Source organism: Drosophila tropicalis, unplaced genomic scaffold, assembly GCF_018151085.1.
Source record: "Drosophila tropicalis isolate 14030-0801.00 unplaced genomic scaffold, ASM1815108v1 contig_39, whole genome shotgun sequence".
NCBI lineage: Eukaryota > Metazoa > Arthropoda > Insecta > Diptera > Drosophilidae > Drosophila > Drosophila tropicalis.
The window spans coordinates 766,438-790,496 of record NW_027172851.1 but is presented as its reverse complement, the minus strand read 5'-3'; the positions used below and the strand labels follow the sequence as shown (position 1 = coordinate 790,496).

The window sequence follows — 24,059 nt, the reverse complement described above, 5'->3', positions numbered from 1 at the left end:
AAATCGTCTTTTCTTTTTTATTCCTTTTTTATTCTATATATGTATGTATGTATATATAATACAGAAATATTGCAATTATTTTGGGAAACGGCACAGTTCGCAAATCTAGTATTTGCAGGCAAGAAATAAAATTATGCTTTAAAGTCGAATTTTAAAAACAATGCCATTTAAATTGAACGAAAGTGTTCAAAAACAAAAGTTCCTTAGATAATTAAAAGGTTTTATTTTTTGGGTTTCGTTTAGTTGTGCTCTCATTTGGGCTCTTTGGTCTCTCTTCACAGTTGTGTGCATTGGGCGGATATTATGCCAACAATTTCTATAGATGAGAATGCATATCATCGCTCTCCGCGGAAACTTTCCGCCAGCCAAAATCCTTTCCGGTCAAGTCTTTAAGTCTGATGGACAACTCTCCACACATCGTCGCATTATTCGTACTTGTCAAAGTAGCGTTTGTTTAGATCCGGTGGATAAGTGACATAAATGTAATGTTCATTCTGGCTCAGACCTCCGGCACTGCTGACCATCTCACCTTGGACAATCTCGTGGGTGGAGGAGGAGGCTCGCAGCGATTGCTGCGATGAGCCGACATGACGGTGCCGAGTGTCTAGCGGTCGGGGATGAGTGTTATAATGACGCGGTGCATCACCAGCAGCACTTGTGCTAGACACATAGCCAGAGCTACTTGTATAGTCGCGTCGGTCTAAAATGTCCTGTGGGTAGCCCAGGCTCGTCGAATGCCGGTGCTGGGGATGATGATGATGCAGTGGCGTATTGGCGTTGGATGAACTGCTGGGGGCCTGCAATTGACGGACGCCACCCGATGCTGTGGGTGTTCCCGTACCCTGAACCGACACGCCCGCTTGACGCTGATCGCCGCTGGTGATGTAGTGGCGCGGACTGTGCCGAAGATGATGATGGTATTGAACTGATTCGGGGTACAATTCTCGTGCCGATGCTTGTTCCCGGTAGTAATATGCCTGTTGCTCCCGCTCTCGTTCCCGTTGCAGTTGCAGTTGCTGTTGCTGTTCCACAGTCAGACCAGGTATCCCGCCGACGTCGTCCATCGGCTGTAGATCGCGATGGGTGACGTAGTCTACATGTTGATAGTGATGATGATGGGCACCGGGCATGTAGATGCTGCTGCTGGTGTTGTTGATGCCTAGCCCTCCTCCGTAGTGGGTTGTGTTGATTGTCGTTTCTTCGGAACTGAAACAAATGACTTGGGTTTGCTCAATCTCAATTTGGGAGAGATTAATGCATGTGGCTTGGGCTACTTACTCAAAAAGTATCCAAATGATGTAATAACAGAAACAAATACCCGTCGAGAGTACAAAAATGAGTATGACTATGAGGCCCCAGGGAAAGGCACGTGGTTCTAATGGTCCATCCTCCCAATACCGGTCACAGGTGAGATACCAGCACACAGCCTTGTTCATCTCCTCTGTAAATAATATTGTACAGAAAATCATATACTTCATATCCTATAAAGAAACGCATCTTGTTCTTACTTACCCTCCATCTCCTTAAAGGCCTGATCTGACATGGACAAGAGTAAACCGCCTATGCAGCTTCGCAGCAAGTGCTCACAACTTATTTTCAGTTTGTTTAGCTCTTCAGGCTTGCAGTTGGCTCGAGCCCTGGCCGATGCGTTTCCATCTTCTGCTTTACTCGCATCTTGCTGCTGCTCCTGACCACTGCCGTTCTCCGCATTGCCACTATGCTCTTCGTCCTTCTCCTCCTCCGCTTCCTCTCCATTTGTGTTGGGCAATCCGTTGGTTTTGGCTGGATCGCCTTTAGCTTCGTTTTCATTATCTCCACGCCTCAAATGTGCCTGTCCCAGTTCTTTCAGCTTCCTTAAAAGCTTCTCTCCAGCTGACTTGGGCCTAGACGCTGAGCCATCATCGGCACCTACTGTTACCTCACTGGGTCCACCTACACTCGGCCCTCCAGCTGGCGACTGATCATTGATCGTTTGGCTTGGCTTATCTTGGAGTAATTGACGATTTTGTACTTTGGCGGCACGTGTTGTGGTACCCAATGTGGAAGTTCTACTAAATTTAAGGATTCATTTAACAGTTGTCATACATTAAGGAAGGAGTCATACTTGCCTTGGTATTAAACTCAAATATGCGGCATTCGCTTTGGCCAATGCGGAATTCTGACCACCAAATTCACCCCAAACTTCAATATCCGTGACAATATGTTGATCCCCAAATTTCAAACTTGTGGCATCCTCCGTTTGGAATACATCACAGCGCATTATGTCACAAAAGTCCGAGAGACAAATGGAGTCCTCCACCTGAAACATGTAAGTTAATCCTTAAAACCTCTTCGCCGCGTCCAATGGTGGAGTTCTTTGCTCACCTCGTTAATAAGTGTTTCATGTCTTATATCAAAATGTAGATCAAGATATTTCTCCTGATAAAAGCTTTTACCACAGCGTCGACATGTCCACTGCGTTGGACGATCCCGCTGCTTTGAGTCCTGACGAGGAGCAAAGATATCTCGAAATGGATGCAAAGGACATTCCATAGGCAACTTGACCTAACAAAAATTAAGTGGATCAATTAACATTATTACATGCGCGCCGCTGAGTAAATATACTCACCTGATGTTTGTCCAGGATCGGTGTCCATTTGGAACGGACTATTTTCCTTACCAATCGACTGTTATCTCGTGAGCAGAGAATCTTGATTACATTTGTTGTTGGCCATGGTATCAATAGCAGGAAATAGATAAGTGCAAACTGAAAAATGGATCGAAAAATGCTTTGAAGACGACATTAGCCGGCAGTAGCCCAACCCAAAACCCTCCCCTTAAATTCTTGGTTTTTGGGTCACTTAAAGTAACACAGGAAAAATCGATAGCAAAAGAAATGGAAAAACGAAAAACACATAAAACTAAAACAAGGCACAGGGGGTGGCAGGACGCACCCTTCTAGGAAAATTAACATTTTTCTTCAATTCCCAATCAACTTACTTCGAAATGATGATATTTAGGCGACATTCATAATATATTTTTCAAATTTCGGCTTTTTATTAAATGCAGTTATAGTCAATCTAAGGTTATGTTTCACCGCCAGCTAACGGTTATCTTTTCTTTATGATTTTGGTGGGGGAGGCTCGCCGAGTATGTCCAAAAACTTTGAGCATTAAAAAAATCAAGTTTTAAATTTTTCCCTTTTATTTTGTATTATTTATTGTAAATATTTTATTTGACGACCGTTCTGATGAAAATTTCTAAGCTCTCTGGCAACTGTTCACTTGCTCAAACACATTCCCCCTTAACTTTGACGTAGTCTCAATTTCCCTCTCTCTCTCACTCACTCACTGACTGACATGTCCTGCGCCACTTAGAGACAGCTGTTCCTGAGCAGCGTTGATTTCGATAAAATAAATGCCCTTCAAATATTGAAAATAGTGATTTTTATTGAAAACAATTCCTTTCTGAAGGTATTAAGATCTTTAACGATTTATTAAAACACCTTTCGTATGTTAAAGTAGAAAAATTTTTCATACAAATTATTCACTGTAAATTCGGATTTACGCCCCTTAAAAATAAGTTTTATTTTGCTAGGATAGAGCGTTTCCACAAATGATATTGTATGTTTAAATTTTATTAGCTATCCTCTAAATAAATATTTACATTCACTCAAAAGGTAAAAATTTCTGCATCTATTGGGCTTCAAAAAGTTAATGTAAATAAATGCATAATGATGTGATCAAAACAATTATAATTTAAAACATTCATTTATTTCTGTTCCATAAGATCTTTTTTGGAAACTGTTATCATTTGTTGTTTTGTTTCGGCGTTTCTTTTATCTATTTTTTTCTTCTTTATAATTGCTAAACTATAATTAAAGTGGTAGCGCACAACTTTTGTAACAAAGTCATCTTCAATATCTGAGCTTAGTAATGTACAGCCAGGAGGTGGTGCTGATGGTGGTGTGGGAACGGCTCCCAAAAGCTCAAACCAGATCACAGACCATTATAGATGCGGTTGATAGATGATTGGTCGAGTATTTTCTTGAGTGCTAGAATAGGAAAAACAACAAATATTAATAAAAGTTTTAAAATAAAATAACATTTTGGACATACCCTCTTTGTCTTCATCAGTCAGATCCTTTTTGGGAAAATCCACATCAAAAGTGATGTAAAGATTTCCAGTCAGATTATTATTCTCATAGTTGGGCATACCCTCGCCCTTCTTGCGTATGCGAGCACCAGGCCATGTTATTTTTTCTCTTGTGATGGGAACGAGATGGCCGTCCAAGTGCTTGACTTCCATGGAGAAGCCAACCAAAGCGTCCTGAAGGCTTATGGTCACATTTGTATACAAATCATCGCCCTTACGGAGGAATCGCGGATGGGGCATCTGTTGTATGCGTATAATCAGATCACCTGGTTCTCCATCTATATGAGGTTCACCTTCGGCCACAAATCGTGTCTCCTGTCCATCGACCATGCCCTGCTCTACTTCAATTTCTAGAGTACGCTCTTCATTCACCAGTTTAACATTGGGACACTCATCACAGACAGTTTGCTGGATCATTTGGAAACGGCCTGGACCCAAGTTCCTTGTAACCATCTCCTGACGGCAGTTGCACTTTCGCGTGCCCGAAGCTGGCTTCATTACTGGCTTGTTACGCACGATTTCCACAAAATTACCGGAATATAGCTCCTCCAGCGAGACGTACATATTCATTACAATATCTCCTCCACGGGGGGTGTCTTGCTGATGTGGATCTCCGTTGCCGAAATGGAATCCGAAATCACCAAAGAAACTAGAGAACGGATCACCACCATGATCCATCATGCCCTCCTTCTTAAGGCACTCCTCACCGCAGCGATCGTAGGTCTTGCGTTTGTCGGCATTGGAGAGCACTTCGTAGGCGGCACCAAGATCTTGGAATTTTGTAGACGCATCAGGGTCATCTTTGTTTTTGTCAGGATGTAGTTCCTTGGCTAAACGTCGATAAGCCTTCTTGATTTCATTTGTGTTCGCACTACGTTTCACATTTAGAATTTTATAAAAGTCACGACCAGATCCCAAAGCCTCGTCAAGACAGCAAATGACAAAGAAGGCCAATTGCATTAGCAGCAAGGATTTCAATTGCAGCTGCATGATTTGGCCGCAAAGAGTTTAATTTTTGAGAAACTGCTGAGTTAATTTACTAGTTTTAGGCAATTGTCAATAATTAATACTAAATCATTCTTTATCTTTTTTAGAAAAGTTGGCAAAATCGGTGCGTGAAGGGTAATACGTTTGTGTGTGTAGTCGTGGTCGGCGTTGATTGGCTGTCTGCCGGCATAGTGATGGGCAATCCACGTCGTCATTCACGTACCCAAACACGTAAATAAATAAAACTTAACATAAAATTATAAATAATCAAAATGAATTCCTTCGAAATGGATTTATTTCTGCTCTTTCTATGGACATAATAATGTTTTAAAAATGTTGGTGATGAAGAATTGCTAAATTTATTATTATACAATATTCATTGAGTTCGTGAGAATATATTGTATATCATTACCATCCCTTATTGAATTGAGCAGCGTTGCCATCTGATCAAAAATTTATATTTCATCCCAAAAGTGATTTAAAACAAGAGATTGATTTATTCTTTATTTAATTAAGAATAATTTCGTTTGAAATTGTTATTAATTAAAATTAAAAATTAAAATTGGAAAAAGCTAACAGTGGGTTAACAGAAAGTTGTGGGTGACTCTAGGTTAACAGTGTGGCTAACTTTACGCACATACAGTGTTAAAAAGTCTGGTTACACTAAAATAAAATACAAACAACTCGGCTTGCAATTTAACTGTCGAAGTGTAATAATTGTAAGAATGAGACGACGCGAGCTACAGACAATCCAGCTTAAGCTTTCTGAGCTTAAGGAATATGAGCAGGCCAAGATGGAACGAGCCAAAGCCCGCCAGCAGTTGCAGACGCCGCGGACTCCGACTCCAACTTCCACCTCGGACCGGGACAGTGATTCTATTCGTATCATTGAATCCGCGGTTATCAAGGGAATACCACAGTTGCTGCTGGGCAGTGCGAGCACCGAAGATGAGGGAACCCCCGATACAAACAAGCCAAGCTCATCAGCCTCCACATAAGATTGTGTGTGTGCGTGTGTGAGAAAGAGAGAGGAAAAGACCATATAAAGTAAGCTAATGTTTGTTTTATTTGCTTTTTATTCACATTTGGTATTCATCTGCAATGTGATTGCTATTGTGACTGTTGTTATTGTTCTGGAAGCGCACCGTTTCGAAGCCGTCGACGAGAATCTCGCGATCCTCGGTTTGTTGCCGCTCCCGCAGCCATTGCTCCCTAACCGGGACATACCGACGCAACCCTGGCAATTTGCGCCAACATCGACGTTTATACATTACCCAAATTAGGGATAGAGAGCATCCAAGGAGAAAGCAGATCAGAAATATGCTTACTCCATGCCCATGCTCTGAGCCGATTACTGTGGCTAGGTGTGCATCCTGTTGAATTTCTCCCCCTGGCACTAGGAGCTCCTCACTACTGCATGTGGTGATGGGCTTAAATGGTGTTATCGCAACCTCTCCGGCCAGAGAGTGGACACGCACGGCAAAATCGTCGAATGTTATATTCAGCATGGCCACATGCACATAGTTGGCCAACGCGTGCTCCTTCCGTGTCAGGCAACTGATTTGGGTTTCTGGTCCCTTTTCCGATAAATTCTTTTGATAATGTATGACATAGTACACGACCATGGCATTAGGAAGTTGGGGCTCTTTGAAGCGCATTATTAAGGTTTTCGAATGGCCCACATAGCATGCACTTAACTCGGTCGGCAAATCGGCTCCCAAAGTGTAGTTGGTGCGATCATTCAAAATTGTTGGACTGCTGCAACCCAAACCATTACAAGCTTGCAGCTCTAGAGAGTAGAGGCTGTAGCGATTTAGGTGGTTCAGCTCGTATTGGGTGGTGTTGGCTAAAAGACGCATTTGCTGCATTGGATTTGTCTCCGGGTTTAAGTCATGGCAATTTTGGTCTTGATCCAAACTGCAGCGATATTGATCCCGCATTTCATCTTTGAAACGACGATCATCGGCCATTTCCTCTTTGTGAGCACAGCAGTCGTCGTAGTCGTAATCTTGGAGCGCACTTTCCCGCCATTGGTTGCCGTCCTGCATGTCTTGCCACAGATATGACGGGTGATGACAATAGTTTCGGGAATCCAAATATTCCGTATCATCGGGCAATTCGAACACAGTTAGCACATAGTGGTCATGATTCTGGTCTTGAGCCATCAATCGCACCGTCAGAGAGCTATCGGTTTTCTGCATCAGCTCTACTTTTGGCGGCTGTGGTATATCTGGTTCTGTAAGCACATAAGTCAATTCACTGCGTGCCTCGTTCTTGACATCGCCTCCAAAGGTGCGCACCAGACACACATACCGTGTGTCCGGTTGCAGCCGATCCAGCTTGTATTTGTAATGGGTTTCATTCAAATCAATTAGATTATCGGGAAAGAGTATACGACGTTCCCAATTTATTCGTGTGCATACAGGCGCTTCCAATTCACTATGATCGTGATATAGGAGACCTGTCGGCACTGTACGATAAATCACCTCGACTTTCACACTAGTCTCGGATTTCGGCCAAATCAACTCCACCGTACGATGAGTCCGAATCTACATGACGGATAGAAATAAAAATAATGTACGTTAGTCTGTAATTGATAAGATATTTTCTTTGTTGTCATTTTTATACCATACACCCATAGGGTGAAATGGTATATTAAAGTCGCCAAAATGTATGTAACAGGCAGAAGGAAGCTTCTCCGACCCTATAAAGTATATATATTCTTGATCAGGATCAACAGCCGAGTCGATCTAGCCATGTCCGTCTGTCCGTCCGTCCGTCCGTCCGTCCGTCCGTCCGTCCGTCTGTATGAACACGCAGATCTCGGAGACTATAAGAGCTAGAGCCACCAAATTTGGTATGTATACTCGTGTAGTATGCACATGTTCAGCATTAATTGGAATTTCGGCCACGCCCCCTTACGCCCCCAGGAATCACATAAAACTGTTTTTCTTAAAAAGTATGACAGCTAGAGACATCAAATTTAGTTTCTATACCCGATTAGTTAGTGCGCAGAAATTAACTGTTCAAACTTTTTGCCACCCCCCCCTTATCTATTTCTACAAAACTACCAAATTTTATTGAAATCGGACTAGAAACAATCAAAATATGCGTATCAACGTATTTTACTAAGCGGTCCACAAGGCCAGAATTGGCCGTTGGCTAGTAGCGGCGCTAGAGTGCTCGTGTGTTTGTAGAGTGAGCGAGATAGCACATAGTATAAGACATGTAAAAACAATTTAATAGACATACATTTGGTCTTCGAAATTTGAAATATTTGTTTCACCAGGTTTTAAAAACTAATCATTTGGCTTATCAATGATAATAGCAAAAAAACCAGATTGCCGAGGCCCCTTGAAAGTTATTTGGTACTCTTTCCATGCGTTTTTCTCGAGTAAATAATTTGTTGAAAAGTAAACGGTTGCAAGAGGTCAACTATTTGTTAGGAATGGGATGTTTTTAGGTGTGTTATTTATTATACGACCTGGTCTGAATTTTAAAATTTTTTGTTTTCTATCTGAAGCAGATAAGTACAGGAGACGCTTGAAAGAATCTCAGAAAATATAATCTAGTAGATAATAATAGTAAAAGATCCAACAGCTCTTTGCAAAAGTAATAATTTTTTTATGCCATACACCCATAGGGTGAAATGGTATATTAAATGTATGTATGTAACACCCAGAAGGAAGCTTCTCCGATTCTATAAAGTATATAAATTCTTGATCAGGATCAACAGCCGAGTCGATTTAGCCATGTCTGTCTGTCCGCCCGTCCGTCTGTATAAACACGCAGATCTCGCAGGCTATAAGAGTTAGAGCCACCAAATTTGGTATGCATGCTCGTGTAGTATGTAAATGTATAAAGTTAATTGGAATTTTGGCCACGCCCCCCTTACGCCCCAGGAATCACATAAAACTATTTATCTTAAAAAGTGGAACAGCTAGAGACATCAAATTTGGTTTATATATGCGTTTAGTTAGCGTGCAGAAACTAATTGTGCAAACTTTTTGCCACGCCCCCTGAATGCTGAAAATCTTTCGGGTAACATTGAGTCGATATTACTATTTTTCTGTGTTGTTTCTAAAATCTGATCTAAAATTCCGTTTGATTTTTTTGGGAACTATAAGCTCCTTATGAACCTAACCTTTACTGACTGACATACTTTTTCGACCCTCGCAAAAAGAATATATCAATTTTGGTCACGGCACTGCCGAAGTCCCCTGGTTCTTCCTAACCTGGAAGGGGGAAGAGTCAAACTTATTAAATCTAAACGACACTTCTTCATCTCTTCCTTCTATCTGTACCTAGTACTACTTATTAACTTTTTTTTTTTTGAAAGTATCTTAAATTTTCGTAGCTCTTATCTTATATGCGGTGTAAGAAAATTTATCCGACGAATAAAACTACACTTACTTGCACGGAAAGTTGTAATTTGGCGGGACTGCATAATACCTCCTGATCATTGGTTTGCGTTGAATCTAGGGCCTTGTCATGTTTTGCTGTGACTTGAAAATCCAGGACCGCCTTGTTGCATAACTTGTTGTTGCGATGAATGAACATGCCGCCTTCTTTTAGCTGTAATTGCCTGACTGGATGCCAAAGCTGGGACAATTGCTTATTGTCGTAGACTATGAGAGAGTAATGGCTATGTTCCAACGGGTTCCCTTGGATAACTTCCAAGTTATTCAAAAATTTAAGATTACTCAATTGCGAAGATCTGTTGGATCGAACATACACATAAAGAAACCATTAGATACCGATCCGTTAAACCTACCGATAGATCTTGAGGTAGCCACGTATCTCCCGTATGCTGGACAGACTGTGAGCCAACTGCGACTCATTCACCTGGTTCCGTATAGTTATGGTGAGGCTTCCATTGACGAACTGACATCCACGTAGCTCATCGGCATCGGCCAAATTGGTTACATTGACCGTATCGTTTGCCGGTTCCGGAGAGCAAATACTTATGCAAGGATCATGTTCATCGCACACTGTACACTCCGATTTGTTGTTAGCCCTAAAGCCACTGGGGCAAAACGCAACACATTCCGACCCATAGATATAATGTTCATGATCGTTAATACACTGGGTTCGATTGTAGCATCTTTGATACTGCTCCAGAAAATATCTGTTAAGAAATAATAACCCCGTAAGAACAATCAAACGAAATCTAACAATTTATCCAATTAACCCGGCGTCCACTTACTTGCCCTCTGGACATTTGGAAACACATACATCGCCATCACTAATTCCTCGGCAAGCCTGACATTTCGAAGCCGTTTCATTTTGATGGCATCCGCCCAGGCACTCCTCGTGACAGTTGTTCGCATTGCTAGGATCAGAAGAATGAAATATTTGTCAACATCTAAATCAATATATAAGGGTATTTATAAGGCCGTCTAAAGTAAGCCTTTTATAACGATTAATAACACAAAAATGTAGTGTATTTTGCTAAAACAGAAAGTAATTCATTTTAAAAATGTGGGGCACAATTTTTGTGTCATTAGTTTTCTACTTAAGGTTGTATACTCAAGTGTATCTAAAAGATATTCTTATGTATGACGAAACAAACTCTTGTCTTTATTTTTATACCCTGGCTCAACTTTTAGTATGTTATGTAATTACTGAAATGGGGGGCTGAATAAGTAATATAAACAAATACTACTACTACTGTAAACATTAGGAGAGCGTTGTCTGGTTGGGCAGTAGTTGGGTTGGACATTATTGGACAATATTTTATAAACTTGTGATCCAAAAGCAGCATATAGAAAACTTTTAAATGGTTTCTTGATAACAATATTCAAAAAATAATATTTGTTAATTTTTCCGAATTTTTGTTTGTCCAAATTTGAAAAGCGTCCAACCTCAACCACAATGTTCAACCCCGACTAAATTTTATTAGTTCACTAACTGTAAGACAATGGTATTCTTTAACCTTTCCTTACTTAAATTTGAATATTATTTCGAATCAAAAGATTAGAATTTGCGTATTAATCATTCTTAGATACTTTTGAGTGGCATTTACCTTTTGATATGTGCCACATTATCGTTCTCAAAACGCTGGCAATAGAAATTTGACCAGCAATATCCGGAATCACAGCCCTTGCAGATGCTGCGCTGTGTGCAATTATTGTCGCCGATTATAATGTGATTCTGCCCCGTGCTTAGAGTGAGGCGATTCCAATTGACCTGAAATGTCAAATGCAAAGTCAATAAGCATTCAAACATATTTATGTACAGCTGCGAGCAAAAAAATAAAGTACAAGTGCCTCGTTCAGTTTATTTTCAGTGAGATTCATTGAGATTTTATGGACTGTAATTGTTTGATAATAATTGTTAATGTTCCGAGAGAGCCAAATAACGAAAGTGTATTTTTTAAAATTAAGTAACTGTTACGTCAAAATTGTAGGCTCACTTAATATTAACCATAAACTTAGTAGGAATTAAGCAAACCTGAATCTTTTTGTAGTCCTTCCTAACATTCTAAGCCTCATAAGTTTTTAATCGATTGTCATAATAATTTACAAAATAATTAATATTTCACCTATTTTAAACTGTGTTTTCAAATATAATCTTTGAATTATTTTATTAAATTAGTGATTTCTTAACATTCTCCTTGGAAGAGGATGGAAAATAAACTTTTCGTTGCCTACAAAGACCTAAATAACACAGGTCGACATGAGAGGTCCCATAACTACTTCGAGTACGCTCATTTTGAATACTAACTTAGTTCTTGCCCATCACGTTCAGATTTTGTAAAATCAGGGGATCTGGGGTTAGAAAAAATGCACCCAAAAGTATACTATAGAATTTTAAAGAATGGTTTTTTCCCCATTTTTAATAAATTGTGAAATATACTGTTTAAAAAACAGATCTTTTTTCTAAACTTTACTAATAAATTAGAATTAGTTAGATGTTAGAAAACTAATAGAAGAAAACTAAGTACAGGGCCGCGATCAGCAGCCAAAAATATTGGTCTGTGTAATTATTTAAAAATTAGTCAAATTTCAAGAAACTTTCTTCTTTTCCGAACTTTCTAATTTTCGATAATATTTCTTGGCAGGTAATTAATTAGAATTGTCGTTTTGTTTGTTGTCGTAATAAATTTTGGCGGGGTTTCCCTGTACTATTATTTTTTTGCTCGATTTGCATGTGTGTGTGTGTGTGTGTGTGTGTTTGGATTAACTTACACGCTCCAGTTGGCAGAGCTTGGGACAGTTACCGATGTAGACATGTCCCCGCTGAATGGCCACCAGAGAGGGGAACTCCAACTGGAATTGAGAATATTTTTTGCTTTTGATTTTATGGGATATTCAATTTCTAAAGTCGTACCAATTGAAGATCCGGCATACTGGTCACTCCCAGAGCGTAGTTGAGAAACAAACGACGGCCCCGGATCACTGTGAGATGGGGAAACATTCTACCAATGTTCACCATACCGCGCACATCATGAAGGATCATATATTCGGTTATCTCTATAAGATCGGGAAATGTGAAGTCCGTGTAGTTGCATTGATTCGGATGACTGGGCATAAGGGCGATCATCACGAAACCCGTGACCACAGTACAGTTATCCAGGAGTTTCATTTTGTTGCATTCATTGCGTATGTCAATGCTGGTGCATTCCTTGTATCCATCGGCCAGGGGGGCAATCGTCGTTAGCAACATGACGATGCCAAGGCCTAGCAACATGTTGCCAAACATCATTTATTGCTAAAGCTTACACTTTTCTCAATGCTTTTTGCATCGCCGTCTTCTCAACATTGCTTAGGAATCTTTTTTTGTTTTTGCTTTTTTGTTTTTGTTTTATCAGATTTGTTTACAGTTATTGCAATTGCGTTGTTTCTTTTAGTTGGGGTTTTTTTGCTTTTTGTTTTTTTGTTTTTGGTTGTTGTTTTGTTTGCTGTTTATGCTCTCCTTTTTAACGTGCGCCTCATTAGCGCATTGATTTTGGCATCTTCATTCCCATCTCGATTAGCCGATATTTATGTGTTTTTCACGTTTATATTTTAAACGCAATCTCGGTCAGAATATCGTTCAAGCTTCCCGAAAGGTTTTCAGTTAATTTTTGGCCACTACTTTTTGCTTTTCCTTTTTTTTTTCCTTCTGTTCCGATGTATGTAGTTGTTTTTTTTTTTTTGCTTAGCTTTCGAAAATTTAATATAAACAAACAGTTTCACATAAACATTCACACGGCCACACACACATACACACAGAGTCACACACACCCACTCGAAAACAATTAGTTTGTTTTTTATTTATTTTATATTGTTTTATTGTTTTTAATTTGAGTATCTTCGTCAGAGATTTTCTATTCGTCGTCTCCTTTTCTTTGGAATCGACAGTTCATATAACGGAGCAGAGCAGTTGCCACATTGTCGAAATGATATAACGATAACTCTTCTTAAATACCTCAAAGAGACATTTGATATACTTGAATCTGTTGTTTTGAAATATGATGAAACTTGAAATCAGTATCTAGAACGATGCCAAATTCACCCAAATCCGGGTTTTCTAACAACGAAAAGGTTATCAATAATAAAATTTGATTAATGAATAATTGTGTTCTAAGCTTTTAAAGAAAATAATCGAAACTAATTTCAAAATATACAAATGAACTGTAAAATCTGGGAATGGTCCAAGAGTCGAAAATAGCATTCATATTCCAAATAAAAAAAAACGTATGTTAAAACAATTTTTTACTTTGAAAAAAAGACAAAAGTTTAAGCTTTTTATTAGCAAATAAAATTGGTGCTAAAGTTCAATCATCAATCAAGTTAAGAAGCACTGAAATCGATTTCAAAGACGTCAAACTTTTGCCCTATGTTGACTTGTATGGAGAATCTATAATACTTCAGACCGTAAGCGGATCCAAGGGTGTTGTAAGTAGTTAATTTTTATAGATTTTAGAAGAAACTTTAGCATAAACTTATAGAGCGTCTAAGTTAAGCCATAGCCTAATTCTGTATATGTTAATATCGAAATTTTAAAAGAAACGAAGTCATAAATTTGGAGAGGATCTAAGGACAAATGATAGACTAACTCAAATTTCCACAATTTGCCGAGCGAGTGTATATACATATGTACGAATTGTGGAATTTTCTTGTATTATGCAATTCAACTCATAATAAAGAAAATCCTTCTCAAACCCGTAGAAAATTGATTAAACCACTATAATTAAATTTCAATTCGAATAGTGCTGAGTGTAAATATTTCGTTTACAATGTAAAATTATCTATAACCGATGTTGATGATTATTTTCCAGCCACATCAAAAAGCGAGTTTTTTCAGTTCTTTTGCATACTTTTGGGAGCAAAGTTCCTCCCAATTCATAATTTAATATTGGTAACGAATATACATTTGGTGTCAGGGAAAACATATGTAATATATTTTTTAGCTCCATCATTAATTTTTGTAGCACTTTATTGTATATTTTTGTATTTTTCTAATCGATTGATTTATTTTTTTCTTTCAGAAACACATTGAACTATTTATATACCTCACGAACACAGAATGGCATAAAGAACTTGGATAGACTACTCGAATCCGGAAGTATTCACATTCGATTAGATTCGAATAAGACTGTGGATATTTTTATGCCATTTATTTAACTATACACTTAATTTTCAATAAGTGCGAATTAGTTCGACTCTATGCATTAATAAATTAAAATAATTGTAACTATTTTAAGATGCTGCCACTGACTTTAAATTTGTAATTAAACCAAAAGTAAGCTCTTTGACAGAAATAATTGAAAATTTGCGCACTTTTTATTTCGAGAGAATTAGCTGTGGTCTTTGTGTTTTGCGTGTTTGGACTTGGGCAAGATTCTGTTGCTTCTTCTCGATCCGAGACGTTGTGGACGCGCTGACGTTCGATTGCCGACTGGAGTGGATGCCGCAAGCGTGGCCACAGTGTCTGGGGCTGGGCTGGGCGACTGGGAAGATCGCTGTGAGAGCAAACGAATTGATTTTCCATTTACTGCTTTCTGCCGCCGACATTAAATCTCACATACATACAAACAAACAGATGCACACACATACATAGATACACTGCGAGTAGTTGGAGGTCTGAAGGAATGTGCGGGGCCTTTTGGAATATTACCGCATCAGAGAAGAGGCCGTAAATTAATTAAGAACGTTTGATTTGTCGTCATGAACAAGTTAATTTGTTGTTTGGCGGTGCACCCGAACCAGATCGTTTCATAACAAATGAAGCTTTGACGCAAAAGAAAAATTAAGCAAGGCCAAGGCCCCATTCAAGGTGATGGCCAAGCTCGCAATTTCTCTCAGTGCAATTTACGAGGGCTTTCGATTTTTATAGCAGTAGCAGCAGCAACAAGTTGGCCAACGACCAGCTGATCCTAGTGGCTCATAAAAAAACAGCTGACTCCAATTAGCCACATGGCACACCGGCATCATGCTGAACATGATGATCCTCACACACACTCACACACACACACACGGATACAGTCATACTCACAAATGGAAATCAAGTCCCAGATTCCCAGTCAACTGGAGAAGCTATTAGTTTTAAGGAGCGAGACAAAGCATGAGAAATGAAAAGAAAAGAATCTCAAATCAAAAATACTGAGCAACGAATTGAAAATACTCTTTATAAATTTAAATGAATTGAGAAACGAAACTGAAAACTATTAAAAAAACAAAAGTGTATATTCAAATTTAAATTCATCTTTCTCTTTTATTTTAGGTTTGTTTAAATTTAAAGACAATTTTTTGTTGGAAATCTGAAATAGCTTCGCATTATATTATATATGTATATATTTTTGTCTTTTTGTTTAAATGATCTTGTTATGCATTTGCGATTCTCTGTCACTCTGTCTTTGCGTCTCGTGTCAAAGTTCAATTAATTCAATTAAATTATTTCATTCAGACGCATGCGTGTATGCTTAGATCAACAGATCAATGCAGGGAATGGAGTACCACCACCAGCACCCATGGGTGGTTCCACACAGGCAAAGAAAACCGCAACAACAACAACGACAATAGGGAAGAGAAACTGTTTGGTATAGATAAATCCAATCTTCCTGATGTCTGATTAGAATATTATATTATGTATTCTTTAATTACAAGCTTAGCTTACTGAACAATATCAATTGTTGATTTCAAGGATTATTCTGGAGGCGTATTGTCGTGAATCCATTCGGCGAAATGGGCCACCGAGGTGTACACACTCGGGATACGCAGGCCGCCACAGTTGTCGGAGCCAAAGGACATGATGCCAACCTGATGAACAAATAAACAAGATCAAGCTCACTTCAGGGCGAATGTTTGCATTAACTTACCTGTGAGAAGATGCCATTCTCCTGAATGAACAGAGGAGCACCACCAAAGCCCTGGCACACATCCTTGCCCTCGCCGCCAGCACACATCCATTGACCCTCAATCGAATTGGGTGACTCGAGGGCACCGGTGGAGCCATAGTTACGCAGACAGAGATCCCAACTGGTCAATGGCACATCAAGATGGGACATTTCCGGTTGACGTATGCTCGAAGTGGACATCTTGCCCCAACCGGCAATGGTCGCCCGCTTACCGACCACCAGGTTAGCGCGTGTCTTTTGCAAACAGATCGGCTGTGTGGCCACTGAAATGAACGAGAAGAAGGGACAGGAGCGGGGATTCGATTCGTTGCTTGCAACATTGTTTCAAACGCCCTCTTTGATCGATCTCACGTTCGCCCATGAAGCATTATAAAGCCATAAGAAACGCACTACAAACAAGTTGGCCATCCTCAATTTGGAAAACGCCTCCTTATTTCAGAATTTTGCCCCCTGCCAATGGTAATGTGTTGTTTACAACTTGTGCCCATCAACCTCTCTCTCTCTCTCTCTGCCAATCGATTACCAACCACCGTCACGCTGTCTGCCCAGTTTGGCTCAGATTCGGACTCCGATACCGTCATATCGTACGATACCCGACTCCGGTGCGTGGTAATGACTCTTATTTGTTCTGCCTGGTCCTGGTCCTCGTAATAATATGTATTTTACGCTTTAAAATTCAATTTAAAATCGCACAGTCGATTGATAGGCAATCTCAATCACGTGTTGGCAATTTAAGTTTGATCTGATTCATTGCAGCGGTTGGCAATCGTTGAGCTTCTGGCTAGGAGAATGTGTTACATGCCTCAAGACCAATAGTCAATCGAGACTTTTGGTTCAGGTGGAACTTGTTTTTGAAACATATTTTGCAAACGAAATCAGCCATTATCACGATGGGTACCTTGAAAAGACTTTTCTTTTGTTTACGGAAACTGCAATGAAAACATTTTCCTTTCGAAAGACGATTTTTGAAACAGGTCGAACATCTCGGGTCATTTTGCTCCTCCTGATATTAAATCCTTGTCATTAACTGTTATCTGATCTAAATATTATGTTATATTGACAATTTTTGGTGCAATAAACAAGAAGTAGAGGGTAAGTTAGGCATAGGAAAAAGGGCTAGAATGTTTAGTTTTTTAATTTAGTTTTTTTTTTTGTTCTACATATTCGAATGTCCTTTATTCGATTGATAGTTCTTGGTCACAGTTGCTGTCTCACGCCAATTTTGTCGTCATCCTTAAAGGGCTTTTGACTCAATTCCATAATAATTTAATTAGTTAAATATGGGAAAGTTTTGTCAAAAGTCGAGAATCCGAATGTTCTTCTTAATCCTAGATTAACACCCTAAAATTTCATTTTGGACGTAAACAAAAGAAATTCCATCTCAAAACACCCACGATAAATAAGACAGTAGCTACTAGCAGCAGAGGAATACCAGGTGAAAATACCCATACATTGTCTCTGAGTCCTGCTTAGGCCACTTCGCCTTACAGAAGATGCAGATGCTTAGGTCTAGACAATTTTGACACATAGGTATTTGTAATCTATCGTTCTATCTACCTAAGAGTTTTGATATTGAAACCCTACTTTGAAGAATCGAAATAAGTTCGAAAATAGTTCTTAGATCGCGATAATTGTGTCCCATCTTTCTCTATGAAGTTTAAGTATTTATTGCTACTAGAGACATACTAAACTGCCTAAAAAAAGTTAATAGAGGGTCGCAGATCCCAATAATTGGTACAAATCTAATGACTAACTCCTAAAAATGACTATCTACCTAGAATTAATCTTCGCATTGATCCAAGACTCTGTTCTTGACTCCTACATACGATACTATATATATGTGGACTAAATTGTAGATGTAGATATAGAGATTCAGCAAAACTATCAGAATCCAGCAATGTGGACTTAACTCTCTTTAAACAGTCAGCTTAAAGGATGGAATTTACGTGGTCAAGGATATGTTTAATCCAATTGGTCAAAAGTGCTTCCGTTAACAAACACCTAAGAACAAAATGAATGCATCCTTTGCACAAGGATTTTATTGTAAGGAATTGGATTGAAGGTAAGAACTAAATTATCTCATAGACTTGACACACATATCCCATGTGTAGTATTTATTAGATTCGCCTGCGTCTGGTTAAGATAATTCGATATTGGTTTTGGAATAACTCGGAAATTCTATCAATATCAATGATCTGACCTGAATTCTAACGAAACCAAAGTACACGACTATTGAACCGCACCTAATGGCTACAAAATAAACTTCGATTACTGTCCAAAAATTGCGTCCAAGAGCCATTAGTCGGTACAGTAAACACGGATCCAACGAAATGAGTAGTGAAAACCAAAACCTCAAATTAGCGACATGCGATACATTTATGTACACATATATGTACATATATGTATATATGTATGTATGAATATGTATGAATATATGTTAGAATATCTAGTGGAGAGGAGCGAAACATTTGACATATGTGAACTTGGAAGCGAGTGGCAAATATCAGAGAACAAAACGATTTTTAATTAACATTGTCACTGCCGAGCGTAACACCCCGCCCCCCGTTTTCCACGCCCCTGCTTACCCGAGTAATTGAGCGGCGTTTTGAGAACCAACAGAGCAATGTCATGATGATATTGGCCTTGCTTGTAGTCGGGATGAACGATAACATGGCTGATCGCATGATTCACTGACCGCGGGGCGCAGAAGCCGGTGTTGGCGCAGTCTGGATCACTGGAGGTGTCGTACTCTCCAACGCGCACCGATGAGCTGAACGCCGAGTGGGAGAAAGTGGATGCATGTAGATGGAAAAAATGAAGATAAGCTTTGGAAAACTAATAATAATGGTGTTTGTGGCAATTGACCCACTTACAGACGATGCCCGTCGGCCTTGGCCAGAGCGCAATGGGCAGCGGTTAGAATAACTCGACGAGCGATAACCGATCCTGCACAAGGATATGCAAACGCTCCAGTGTTTATATCTGAAAACATCCATAGGAATGAATTGTTGAACGAATCATTTCGATGTTCACTCACGTTTGAATCCAATACGCGCCACAAAGGGATACGAGCCGAGTCCTTTATAAAAGTGACCCTGCACCAGAGACTTGCCGCACACCTGGTTCTTCTCCAACGGACTGCTCGGACAGCAGACATAGGGCATCTCCTCACCCCCGCCACAATAGAGTGACTTGTCGCCGTAGTAGCAATTCTTGGCCACCTCATAGATCATGGCGGTGCAATCGTGGAGGGGTGTACATTCGGTGCCCAAGGAGCACTCTGTTTGCCCATTATCGTAATACGAACGAGCCGACAGCGAATGGCCAGATCCACCAGAAGAGCTACTGGAATTCACTCCTCCGACTGTGCCTTTGTCTTGATCGAGAGATTTGTAAGTCGCTGGTACAATCAGTTTTTCTACTAAGACCGAAAAATAAAAATTAATTTATTAAAGTTTACTCAAGTTCCAGAAAAATGTTAACAATAAGAGATTTAAATAACAAAGAAAATTATTACTCTACGAAAATGAAGCTCTGCAATCCTTTTCTAATACGAAATTCAAAAATTCTTTCATCATTTTTAAATATTTCAGAATAAAATTTGTCATTTTGTCAAAATGTTCAAGAGTATGAAATTTCAAATCGATTTCTTCGCGAGCTTCAGCACTTGATCTTCTTGAACGAAAATTGATTAAGTAAATTTCATCCAAAGATAATTTTATACTAATTTTTTTTTAATTTTTTTTCAAAATGAATTAATTAATGAATAAAATGATTGTTAAAACATTTAAAACCCAGAGGGTCGGCGCTAAGTTCGACCATGTCAATGTTTGTATACCCTTGCAAGTTTTTTGTTACCCTTTCCTTACCTATAGCCATCAATGTGGAAAAACCCTGTATCTATAAGGCTAAAAGCATAGGAAATAACGAAATCAAATCTATGATCAAATATTCTACCGATGGTTCCTATGGCAGCTATATGATATAGTCACCCGATCATGATCAAATTGCAGAGTCGTTTATAAGTGTAATAAGCTTACTGATATTAAATTTCACGACAATAGCTCTGAAAATAACGAAGCTATTGAGAAAAGTCACTGTTCGTGACTTTGGGTATGGGAGCTATGGGAGCTATGGTATGGGAGCTATATGATTTAGTGGTCCGATCCGGCTGAATCCGAGATATACAACCCCTACAGTATATACAAGCCTGCGTGCAAAATTTCAGCTCTGTAGCTCTTACGGTCTAGGAGGAGTTTGCGTTGATCCAGACGGACGGACGGATGGACATGGCTATTTGAACTCGACTCGTCTTACAGATCAAGGATTCTGACCAAAACTAATATACCCGTTTTGCAAGGGTATAAATATACAACTTGTTATAAAGTTTTTTAACGAGTTGATGAAACTGAAAGACATAAGTTTTTTCATGTAATACAAACGAACTTTAAAAAAATTTTAATAATAATTTTTAATAATAAATTTTATAATATGATATTTAGCAATAGATAAATATTTGTTTATCTACAGAAACATTGAATGTTTATAGTAAAAATATTTAAGAATATTCAATTTAAGTTTGAGATTACTTGAATAGTTTGGTTTTGAATGTATTTTAAGATATTAATCATTTACGTATAATAGATAGGAACTTTTAATTTGTCCGGAATATTTAAAAGGCGCAAACTATGGAGTGGAAGAATGAATTTGATTTTTTTTTTTTTGGTTTTGCATGATCTGCAATAGCTTTAAGACTATAACCGAAGGTCTATGAAAGTTTAAGTCGCCTCCACGACTTACAGATGTTAATTTAGTCACAAATTTGAATAAGACATTGTCTTGCTTGTTTCCTCCCAGTGAGCCGCATTTGCCATCCTTTCTTACAAAAATGTTCTAATTAAGCAATATTTTAAGTAACCTTTAAAAGCAAATTAGCTTAAACACACATGTCTATACCAATTTTGGGTTAACTTACTAAAAAAGCTTACTATATTTGTATTTTTTAACAAATTCCATAATTCCTGAGACTTTCTTATTTTACTTCATGATAGTATTACGAATCTTTGACTACCAGTTTTCTATTCAAAGACCCTGCCATATAATTTTTATGTAAATTTCTCAAATCTGGGTATAAAGTTATATACATGAATATACATTCAAAATATTAGACTTTATTGAGTAAGAAGAACCCACGAAATCATTTTTGCCCATTATGTAAGAAACGTTATAATAATAAACAAGTTTTTTTCAGTGTATTTCGCAAAAATCTTTAAAAAATCATAAAAACAAATGAAAGACAAACGAAATCTAATCAATATTCACATCTTTGTATCCTATTCTTTCAAATATATGAAATTAAACTTTGAGTTTTAATGTCTAACATGTCGAAAAATGAAATGATATATTTTTGAATTCATCTGTAAATATTTTAAAATCATAACATTAAAAAAGATACGTCAAATATTATTGTTGAAAGTTTAGTTACAATAAAAAAAATATAAATAAATTCATAATAAAAATTTAAAATGTTCAAAAAACAAAAATTTAATATTGTAATAATTTTGTATAATTAAATCTTTTAGATTAAAAAAAGGAACCTGCATAATTTTTGCAACCTGTTGTTGTTGTTATTAATACTGTTATTATTATTCAACATTTATTTTTTTTGCTTTGGTAGAAAATTTAATTTAAAATCGATACAGTTTTTTGCCGATTTTTTAATATTATGTTGAATTAATTGTTATTTTATATAATTTTTTCCCAATATTTGAATTCCATATCCTACCGAATTCTCCTGTTTCCGTTCGAACATTTGCCAATAAATTGAATATGATAAACAGCGCGACAAACGATTTCATTTTCCCTCTGTTAAGAATAATATTTCATAAAACACTTGTTCACAATTTTTATGGGTATTTTTATGTGGTTTAACTTGTTGTTGCCCGTAATACAATATTTTCCGTTTACCAACCAACCGTGCACATTAACAATACTTTTTCAACTAAATGATGCGATATGGCGGGACCTGGCCGACTTGGTCACAGAAGATCGCGTTGCCAAATGAAAATGAAATTATATGTACACGTACACACACACACACACACACATACCTGCATATGTAGTTACATACTAACTAACTATAGTATAATGTAGTACATACTTCCACTGCTTCTGCTGCTGCTGCTGCTTGTTGGTAGTGGTTATTAACTGATTTTTATGACAGTTTGGTCTCGATTCGCGACAATTTCCAGGTTGGCGTTTGTTCGTTTTAATGGCTCTCCATAGCATGCAGATGCATTTCTATAGGGTTCTCTGTTGGTTACAGCTATTTTCATTTCAGTATGAATCAGTTGGGGCAAGTGATCTCATTTTCCATTTTACAATTGAATTTGGCTTGAAACATTTAAGTACAAATATGACCTAAAAATATGGCAAATATAATAATTAAGTCATTACATAAAATTTTACACTAAAGCACTTTCAAATGCATTTAGTTTAAATAGCTTGAGTAGTTCAAACAGATAAAGTTTGTGCGGGATACGATGGTCCTTGGACCATTCAGCGGGGAGCGGACATTTATTCATTGGAATAACGGAAATTTCTGGTTAATTGGTGATTCCTTTCACCTCTCAAAGGCGATGCTCCTTTTCAGTGGATAAGACAGATTTAGGGGTCTTTGAAGCATATTTAACTAATGTTTCCATGGATCCAAGTTTCCGTGGCACCCATTGCTCCATCCTTTGGGCCAAAAATGTTTATGCAATTTGCATGCAATTTGGTTTCATGGTAAAGTTTCATAGTTTTTTTTCAAGATTATGAACTTAAAAGGTTTTTTAAAATGGGCTTACAACTATGAATACCCCATACCTGAGTGATGTTTAGTAAGAGCGAGTAAATGATAATTTAAAGAAGTCTTTACATTCATAATTAAAAATACACGATATTGTGGAACATTTTGAACTTTGGTTTAATAGAACTCCTAAGATTCAATGAGATTCAACACGGAAACACTAAATCTGAACAGATTGAGCAGTCTCATCCATAAGAAAGACCACCATTTTGTTTGATTTCGAAACTTCAAGAATTCAATTGGGACTTCGCATAAAGGGCGGCGTCCCTAGGGGTAGCGTTTATACCTTATACTCCGCCGGCATATGTCGCAGGATGGGCAGCTCCTGATTGCCACTTATGGAAACGACACTGCCGTTGTTGCTTACGCCCCAGACTCTTCAACTCAACCTTTTGAAACCAAGGCTGCCCAGATGGGATGTCTAAGTCAACACGGATAAGTCACTGCATATGGCTTTGCAACTGTCCCTCAGCCCTCCTCAATAGGGCGCGTCTACCAAGTGTGGATAAGATAACCTAGAAAGCTCACAGCTAGGTAAAATGACCTCAGCTAATCTTGAAACTGCTGTGGTTACTCTGAGCTTAGCACCTGAACGATCAGCTGCTCTACAAGGCCAATCTAAAGCCTGTATAGACTTATGACATACATCTCCATTGAGAATTCTGCAGCGAATCCAGAGCTAGCTTCTACGCAGAATCGTTGAAGCGCCTCCATACGTGCGTAACTCAGTCATCCACAGAGACC

At 38.4% G+C, this 24,059-nt stretch overlaps 5 protein-coding genes across 9 annotated transcripts; 1 reads left to right on the top strand and 4 right to left on the bottom strand.

The window, feature by feature from the left end:
* Positions 1-203: 203 nt before the first annotated feature.
* Positions 204-3,280, bottom strand: LOC137572562 (uncharacterized). 4 transcript variants are annotated; one of them, XM_068284308.1, is made up of 7 exons: positions 2,980-3,278; positions 2,609-2,746; positions 2,365-2,544; positions 2,109-2,299; positions 1,513-2,051; positions 1,279-1,441; positions 204-1,206 (listed from the first exon to the last, which is right to left on the bottom strand). In XM_068284308.1, the coding sequence occupies exons 1-7, from the start codon at positions 3,004-3,006 to the stop codon at positions 426-428; spliced, it is 2,019 nt and encodes a 672-aa protein (XP_068140409.1). In that variant the 5' UTR covers positions 3,007-3,278; the 3' UTR covers positions 204-425. The 4 variants fall into 4 exon arrangements, with proteins under 4 accessions (XP_068140409.1, XP_068140410.1, XP_068140411.1 ...); XM_068284309.1 differs by having other exon boundaries at positions 1,513-2,048; positions 2,980-3,277; XM_068284310.1 differs by having other exon boundaries at positions 539-1,219; positions 2,980-3,280.
* Positions 3,281-3,730: 450 nt separating this feature from the next.
* On the bottom strand, positions 3,731-5,287 carry shv (DnaJ homolog shv). The gene is made up of 2 exons (XM_068284289.1): positions 4,098-5,287; positions 3,731-4,033 (listed from the first exon to the last, which is right to left on the bottom strand). Exons 1-2 carry the CDS (start codon positions 5,122-5,124, stop codon positions 3,978-3,980), a joined length of 1,083 nt encoding a protein of 360 aa, XP_068140390.1. The 5' UTR covers positions 5,125-5,287; the 3' UTR covers positions 3,731-3,977.
* Positions 5,288-5,779: 492 nt separating this feature from the next.
* On the top strand, positions 5,780-14,879 carry LOC137572548 (uncharacterized). The gene is made up of 2 exons (XM_068284290.1): positions 5,780-6,168; positions 14,597-14,879. Exon 1 carries the CDS (start codon positions 5,847-5,849, stop codon positions 6,117-6,119), a length of 273 nt encoding a protein of 90 aa, XP_068140391.1. The 5' UTR covers positions 5,780-5,846; the 3' UTR covers positions 6,120-6,168; positions 14,597-14,879.
* LOC137572546 (insulin receptor-related protein) lies at positions 6,165-15,007 on the bottom strand. The gene is made up of 8 exons (XM_068284288.1): positions 14,889-15,007; positions 12,454-13,267; positions 12,312-12,392; positions 11,147-11,310; positions 10,328-10,453; positions 9,896-10,249; positions 9,535-9,838; positions 6,165-7,670 (listed from the first exon to the last, which is right to left on the bottom strand). Exons 2-8 carry the CDS (start codon positions 12,826-12,828, stop codon positions 6,201-6,203), a joined length of 2,874 nt encoding a protein of 957 aa, XP_068140389.1. The 5' UTR covers positions 12,829-13,267; positions 14,889-15,007; the 3' UTR covers positions 6,165-6,200.
* A 1,136-nt stretch (positions 15,008-16,143) lies between these two features.
* On the bottom strand, positions 16,144-22,448 carry LOC137572582 (chymotrypsin-like protease CTRL-1). Of its 2 annotated transcripts, none has more exons than XM_068284334.1 (6): positions 22,251-22,448; positions 19,503-19,886; positions 19,339-19,447; positions 19,051-19,235; positions 16,427-16,728; positions 16,144-16,367 (listed from the first exon to the last, which is right to left on the bottom strand). In XM_068284334.1, exons 1-6 carry the CDS (start codon positions 22,321-22,323, stop codon positions 16,254-16,256), a joined length of 1,167 nt encoding a protein of 388 aa, XP_068140435.1. In that variant the 5' UTR covers positions 22,324-22,448; the 3' UTR covers positions 16,144-16,253. The 2 variants fall into 2 exon arrangements, with proteins under 2 accessions (XP_068140435.1, XP_068140436.1); XM_068284335.1 differs by having other exon boundaries at positions 19,503-19,883.
* Between the last annotated feature and the right edge of the window lie 1,611 nt (positions 22,449-24,059).

Bases quoted from the DNA above. Each gene is read 5' to 3' on its own strand.
- shv (XM_068284289.1), bottom strand. From the start codon at position 5,124: ATGCAGCTGCAATTGAAATCCTTGCTGCTAATGCAATTGGCCTTCTTT. The intron at 4,034-4,097 runs GTATGTCCAAAA...TTCCTATTCTAG, and splicing joins GACTGATGAAGACAAAGAGG to CACTCAAGAAAATACTCGAC.
- LOC137572562 (XM_068284308.1), bottom strand. From the start codon at position 3,006: ATGTCGCCTAAATATCATCATTTCGAA. The intron at 2,545-2,608 runs GTGAGTATATTT...AATTTTTGTTAG, and splicing joins CGATCCTGGACAAACATCAG to GTCAAGTTGCCTATGGAATG. The intron at 2,052-2,108 runs GCAAGTATGACT...CCTTAAATTTAG, and splicing joins TATTTGAGTTTAATACCAAG to TAGAACTTCCACATTGGGTA.
- LOC137572548 (XM_068284290.1), top strand. From the start codon at position 5,847: ATGAGACGACGCGAGCTACAGACAATCCAGCTTAAGCTTTCTGAGCTT.
- LOC137572546 (XM_068284288.1), bottom strand. From the start codon at position 12,828: ATGATGTTTGGCAACATGTTGCTAGGCCTTGGCATCGTCATGTTGCTA. The intron at 12,393-12,453 runs GTACGACTTTAG...TCTCAATTCCAG, and splicing joins GTATGCCGGATCTTCAATTG to TTGGAGTTCCCCTCTCTGGT. The intron at 10,250-10,327 runs GTAAGTGGACGC...ATTTCTTAACAG, and splicing joins TCCAAATGTCCAGAGGGCAA to ATATTTTCTGGAGCAGTATC.
- LOC137572582 (XM_068284334.1), bottom strand. From the start codon at position 22,323: ATGAAATCGTTTGTCGCGCTGTTTATCATATTCAATTTATTGGCAAAT. The intron at 19,887-22,250 runs GTAGGATATGGA...TTTCGGTCTTAG, and splicing joins AACGGAAACAGGAGAATTCG to TAGAAAAACTGATTGTACCA. The intron at 19,236-19,338 runs GTAAGTGGGTCA...CTCGGCGTTCAG, and splicing joins AAGGCCGACGGGCATCGTCT to CTCATCGGTGCGCGTTGGAG.